At 55.1% G+C, this 6,491-nt stretch overlaps 1 protein-coding gene across 1 annotated transcript; it reads right to left on the bottom strand.

The window, feature by feature from the left end:
* Window positions 1-4,701: 4,701 nt before the first annotated feature.
* LOC128948018 (olfactory receptor 14J1-like) lies at window positions 4,702-5,640 on the bottom strand. Its single transcript, XM_054292578.1, has one exon. It carries the CDS (start codon window positions 5,632-5,634, stop codon window positions 4,702-4,704), a length of 933 nt encoding a protein of 310 aa, XP_054148553.1. The 5' UTR covers window positions 5,635-5,640.
* Between the last annotated feature and the right edge of the window lie 851 nt (window positions 5,641-6,491).

The raw sequence follows: 6,491 nt of genomic DNA, 5'->3' as shown, positions 1-6,491 counted from the left end.
TGTGTGCCTGGCCTTGCTATCAGCCCCAGCAGCGTCTGCGTGGCCCCTTTGTGGCCCTGTGCTGGCCCAGCCATGGTGGTCCAGCCTCTGTGCAGGCCCAGCCCAGGCCAGGAGCACTGTGGCTGGGAACGGCCCCTGTGCCGTGGTGCCCACAGCAGCCTTGGGGCTCTGCGCCCCATGGCATCCCTGCTGGGCAGCCTCTGCCAGCTCCTGCAGAGCCCCTGGCACCTGTGGGGCTGCACAGAGAGCCCTGCCCCAGGCTCTGCCGGCCTCTGGGCCGGCAGAGAGGCTGCCAGGGCTGTCCATGACTGAGAACAGGCCCTGAGCCCCGCAGGAGGATGGAGCTGGGCCACAGCCAAACTCAGCCCAGGCCAAAGCTGAGCTCAGCAGCCAGGGCTGCCAAGGGCTGGGCACAGAGGCTGGCGGTGACAAATGTCCTGGGCCCCCTCCCTGCTCTGTCCATGCCACCAAGGGCACAGAGCAGCCTCCCCTCTGGGCAAATTGCCTGTTTGCAATGCCTTGCACAGGCGCTGGCCCTGCCCCACAAGGCCTGGCCTGAGTCCTTCCCCTGCACGCTCAGCCAGGCTGAGATGGACACTGATGGTTTCTGGGCCAGGCTCTCGGAGCCCAGCCCAGCTCCCTGCAAGCTCTGCCAGCTGCCCTGAGCTCTGGGCAGCACCAAGGGCCTCTCCCCAGCCCAGCCCAGCCGGCTCTGGCCCCACAGCTCTGCTCAGGCCAGGCTGCTCTGGGCACTGCCCCACGGCCTCAGCCCCTGGCAAGGGCACAGCAGCAGCTGAAGCTGCCACAGGACTCAGCCCCAGCCATGGAGGAAGTTGCTTGGCCAAGGCCAAAGGAGGCTCCCTGGCTGCCCTGCTCCCCTGTGGCTGAGGTGCTGAGAGTTGCGCAGCCCCTGCTGCCATCCCATCTGCCCAGGGCAGCACAAGAGCCGCAGCCTTGGGGCCCTCAAGAGCTGCTCCTGCTCCAGGCCCAGGCCCCATGCCAAAGCTGGGGCAGCCACAAAGCTGTGCCCATTTCTGTTCATTGCTGCTCTGATGGGGATGGACCCTCAGCCACTTGGAGTTTGCTAAGGAATTTTACTCCTCTAGAGGCCTCTTCTTTCTTGAGCTCTTCAGTTATGGAATTTATTGACAAAGGCTCATAAATATTTATGCAAAACTCTTGCAAAAGAAAAGCCCCTGGAAACAATTTAAGTTTTCAATTCTTCTGTGATTAATTAGATAGATTTCAGAAGTGTATTCAAAGTGAATACTATACTATGTTGAAAAAAATGCAGAAAGAACTGTTTTTTTCCTGTTTAGTGTTCATTTCCTGAATATAAATTGGTATCAGCTATGTCCAGTCGGTATTGATCTCTAGCACCTTCTAGTGCAGTCTGAATAAATATGAAAATCAAGATTCTTCATGGCTTACAATCAATAACACTTTGCCCTCACCGTCTCCCCACCATTTCCCTTATCCAACCCCTGGCACTCCTATGGATCAGGAACGGTGTGGCCGGGAGGACCAGGACAGTGATCTTCCCTCTCTTCTTGGCATTGGTTAGGCAGCACAGTGTTAGGTCACAGGCTGCCCAGGGAGATGGGTGAGTCACCAACCCTGGAAGTGTTTAAGGATAGACTGGATGTGGCGCTCACCGCCATGGTCTGGCTGACAAGGTAGTGTTGGGTCCCAGGTTGGACTTGACGCTCTCCAAGGTCTTTTCCAGCCTGGTTGATTCTCTGATGATTGTGATACTGCAGGGCCCTGGGTAAGCAAGAGGCCATTGTGACACTGCGGGGCCTGGTGGCACTAAGTGGACCATGATGACACTGTGTACGACATGGCAGCACAGAGCCAAGGGGCCATTATGACACTGTGGAACCAAAAAGAGCATTGCTGTGTGGTGTTTGTGAGGTGCTCAGGACGAGGTGAGAGATAAGTATCTGACTGCATGTTCTCAGAAAGCTGGTTTATATTATATTATATTATATTATATTCTATTCTATTATATATTATATTATATTATATTACATTACATTACATTACATTACATTACATTACATTATCCTTTTCAAAAACTATACTTTAGAAAAAGAAGAATACAGACAGAAGGCTTAACAAGAATGATAATGAAAACTCACTACTGCCTCCTCAGAGTCCAATACAGCTGATGGTGATTGGTCATTAAGTTAAAACAATTCACATGTTTGGATAAACAATCTCCAGACCACATTGCAGAGAAGCAAAGCACAAAGAAGCTGAGGCTTCTCAACTTCCCAGGAGAAGAAATCCTGGCGAAGGGAATTTTCAGAAAATATCACATTGACATTGCTACACTGCCAGATGTCATGGAACCAAGGATCCTATGTAACAATGCAGGGCCTTGGGGGACCAAGAGACATTGTGACACTGCAGGGGCCCAATGATCCAAGGGACTTTGTGACATCAAGGGTCCCATGGAACCAAAGGGACACTGTGACACTGAGAGGCCTCATGGAACCGTGGTGACACCAAATTGTCTGGGAGTATAGATCTGCTGGAGGGTTGGAGGGCTCTGCACAGGGCCCTGGAAAAGCTGGATCCAGGGACCAAATCCAACAAGATGAGGTTTAACAAGTCCAAGTGCTGGGTCCTGCACTTTGGCCACAACAACCCCTACAGCACTACAGGCTGGGGACAGAGTGGCTGGAGAGCAGCCAGGCAGAAAGGGACCTGCAAGGAGTGATGGACAGCAGGCTGGACATGAGCCAGCAGTGTGCCCAGGTGGGCAAGAAGGCCAATGGCTCCTGGCATGGCTCAGGAATTGTTTGGCCAGCAGGAGCAGGGCAGGGATTCTTCCCCTGTGCTCACCACTGCTTGGGCAGCACCTCGAGTGCTGTTTGCAGTTCTGGGCCCCCAATTTAGGAAGAACATGGTGGGGCTGGAGCATGTCCAGAGAAGGGCAACAAGGCTGGGGAGGGGTCTGGAGCATGAGTCCTGTGAGGAGTGGCTGAGCGAGCTGGGGCTGTTTATCCTGGAGAAGAGGAGGATCAGGGGAGACAAGGCAGTGTCAGGGCACAGGTTGGACTTGATGATCTCCAAGGTCCATTCCAACCTTGCTGATTTTGGGATTCTCTGAAACCACCCTTGGAGCAGTTGCAGGATGAGCTCTGGGCCTCCTCTTGAGAAGCTCCAGCAGCCCATGTTCCTCAGCTTCTCCTGCCAGGCCCAAAGCCCATCCTGTCAGTCCTGCAGAGCCTCTGCAGCTCCTCCTCATTGTCCAGAACAGGGAGCCTCAGAGCCAGACACAGCAGCCCAGATGTGCCCTCCCGGCCTGGGGTGCCTCTGGCAAGGGAGCAGCACCAGGCACTGCAGGAGCCTGCAGACAATTCCTGCAGCACTTGTAGAATGATCCTGCTGCCCAAGGGATGTTCCCATCGTGCCAAGTCAGGAACTGCAATGGGGAGTGGGGCCAGAGAGGAAAGGGCAAACAGAGAGGGGCTGTTTGCAGGGGAGGGAACAGGGGTGGCCAATAGGAAGATATTTGTAGCAGGAAGAGTAAAGAAAGCAAAGGTGAAGAAAAGGAGATGCTCAGGGCAGTTTGGGGTGGCTGCCAGGCCACGGCAGCCCTGGCTCTGAGCAAGAGCATCTGCAGTGGGACAGGAAACTCCCAGCTGATGGGAACAAACTTTCTGGCTGACTGCAGAGGCCAGGACAAAGCTGCGAGGTTTCCCTGGTGTCCCCCAGCCCTTGCTGGCCCCAGGGGCTGATTGCTTTTGTGCTCCCTCAGGTTCATGTCCCCACACCAACAGCATGAGGGTGCTCCCCCTGCTGTGTGCAATGCAAACAGGGGCTGCTGAGTCAGTACTGCAGTGTCTGTGCCTGCAAGGATGGGGCACCTGTGTGAGCTGGGGGAGAGGCCAGGGCTGCAGAGGGGGGATGTTGTTGCCAGCTCCATGAGGATGCTCTGGGACGCTGCCCTGGACTGTGCAGCACACTGGGGATGGATCAGCCCCTGCTCTGCTGCTCCTTCCCATCTCCCCCAGGGCCCTTGCAGAGCACCAGCCATGCTGTTTGCCCCAAGCCTGCCCACAGCCAGCCTGGGGCTGCTCACGGGGCTTTTCTGTGCTGAGCATTGGTCTGTCCATGTTCTTGAGAGAGCCTGGCCAAGGAGCCTGGAGCCCCCAGGCCCTGGGCTGAGGCATCAGTGCTGCCTCAGCAGTGCCCATGGCCTGTCCCTGTTGCAGCCCCGGCACTGCCACCCCCAGGGCTGTGCCCGGCCCTGAGAGCACTCAGGCCCTACAGCAACACCAGGGCCACCAGGGCAGCGGGGCAGGGCCACGGCAGCAGCACTGGCCACACCAAGTGCTGCTGCTGCTGTGGGCACAGCTGCTGTGCCAGCACTGATCTGTCCCCAGCTCTGCAGACAGACATTGCTGCTGCAGCTCCAGAGAAGGCAACAAAAGGGCATCTCTGCAAAAAACTCTGCTGGGAGATCATTTAGTTCCTTTAAAGCCACTGAGAGTACAGCCCCTCATTGAAAGAATCTGTGGACCCAGGGAATGTAGAGAGAAGCAAAATGAGAAATGGCACCCAGAATGACATTTCTTGGTGAACAATATGGAAAAGCTAAAACAAATGGGAAAAAGCTCATAATCAATCCAACAAGAAGTATCAAAGATGACTTTTATTACAAGTGATTTCCAGAAATTGGCAAGCAGTTTAATACTTTCGAAACCCTCCAGTCATCAGTCTCCACACTGCAGCCTTGAGGTCCTGGTTCCTCAGGCTGTAGATGAGGGGGTTCAGGGCTGGAGGCACCACCGAGTACAGAACTGACAGGGCCAGATCCAGGGATGGGGAGGACATGGACGGGGGCTTCAGATGAGCAAATATGATAGTGCTGAGGAACAGAGAGACCACGGCCAGGTGAGGGAGGCAGGTGGAAAAGGCTTTGTGCCGACCCTGCTTAGAAGGGATCCTCAGCAAGGCCCTGAAGATCTGCACATAGGAGAAAACAATGAATACAAAACAACCAAATGCTAAACAGGTACTAACTACAAGAAGCCCAAATTCTCTGAGGTAGGATTTGGAGCAGGAGAGCTTGAGGATCTGTGGGATTTCACAGAAGAACTGGCCCAGGGCATTGCCCTGGCACAGGGGCAGGGAAAATGTATTGGCTGTGTGCAGAAGAGCATTGAGAAAGGCACTGGCCCAGGCAGCTGCTGCCATGTGGGCACAAGCTCTGCTGCATAGGAGGGTCCCGTAGTGCAGGGGTTTGCAGATGGACACATAGCGGTCGTAGCACATGACGGTCAGGATGGAAAGCTCTGCTGAGATGAAGAACATAAAGAAAAAGAGCTGAGCAGCACATCCTGTGTAGGAGATGTTCCTGGTGTCCCAGAGGGAATTGTGCATGGCTTTGGGGACAGTGCTGCAGATGACGCCCAGGTCAGTGAGGGCCAGGTTGAGCAGGAAGAAGAACATGGGTGTGTGCAGGTGGTGGCCGCAGGCTACAGCGCTGATGATGAGGCCGTTGCCCAGGAGGGCAGCCATGGAGATGCTTAGCAAGAGGCAGAAGTGCAGGAGCTGCAGCTGCCGCGTGTCTGCCAATGCCAGCAGGAGGAAGTGGCTGATGGAGCTGCTGTTGCACATTTGCTGGAGCTGGACTTGGGGATCTGTTCATGGATAAAGGACAGTGACAAGTCAGGAGGGGCTGATTTGAGCCAAACCTGGGCCATTCCCTGCAGACTGTCGCACTGGGACTCACCCACCCTTGTTCCTGCTCTGGGAAAACCTTCACCCAGGTCCCTGAGCTCCAGTTGTGCAGGCTGAGTTTGCCAGGAGCAGCCAAACCTGTGCGTGGGGGCTCTTGAGGAGCCATCCCTGCCCTGCTGCTCTGGGTCTGTGACCATGGGGCAGAGGGACAAGGCTGGATATTCAGGAGTTTTAAAGGGAATCACTCCTAACACAGGCAGGCTTGGTAGCATCTGCACTCCTAGTTCTATAGGACATAGATGGCAGGAGCTGGTTTAAGGAATTTTTTCTGGCCACATATCATTCCTGGCTCTCTGAGGTCAGAAATCCCCAGCATTCCTGCTGCACTCAGAGTTTGCCACTGAGAGATGAGAGAGGCAAAGGATTCCCTGAGGCTGAGGGAAGATGAGGGCCTGGATGGGCTTGTTCCCAACTGCCCTAGCTTTGCACCTTAGGCTGCAATCAGAGCACAATCACACCCCCGGGTCACCCTGGGACAAGGACAAACCAGACCCTGCTCAGAGCAGAGGGATCCCTGAATTTCTCACCCTCTCTAAAGGTCTCTGGGCAAGGTCTCAGCACCCCGTTGTGCCAAGGACACTCATGGCTCCCTGGGCAAACCCAACAGCATTTCCTCAGCTCTGGCAGCTCTGCCCTTCCCCGTGGGACATTCAGGGAACTCCCAGAGGCTCTGGCACAGATTTGCACCCAGGAGGGCCGCTCAGAGCTTGGAAGGGCACAGTAAGGAGATCCCT

Source organism: Melozone crissalis, unplaced genomic scaffold (genome assembly GCF_028551555.1).
Source record: "Melozone crissalis strain CALT ecotype California unplaced genomic scaffold, PUWL_Pcris_2 ptg000111l_1, whole genome shotgun sequence".
NCBI lineage: Eukaryota > Metazoa > Chordata > Aves > Passeriformes > Passerellidae > Melozone > Melozone crissalis.
Note: the sequence above shows the minus strand (reverse complement) of the source record. Positions and strands in the feature narration are given on the sequence as shown.

Coding starts and splice junctions, on each gene's coding strand:
- LOC128948018 (XM_054292578.1), bottom strand. CDS start 5,634: ATGTGCAACAGCAGCTCCATCAGCCACTTCCTCCTGCTGGCATTGGCA.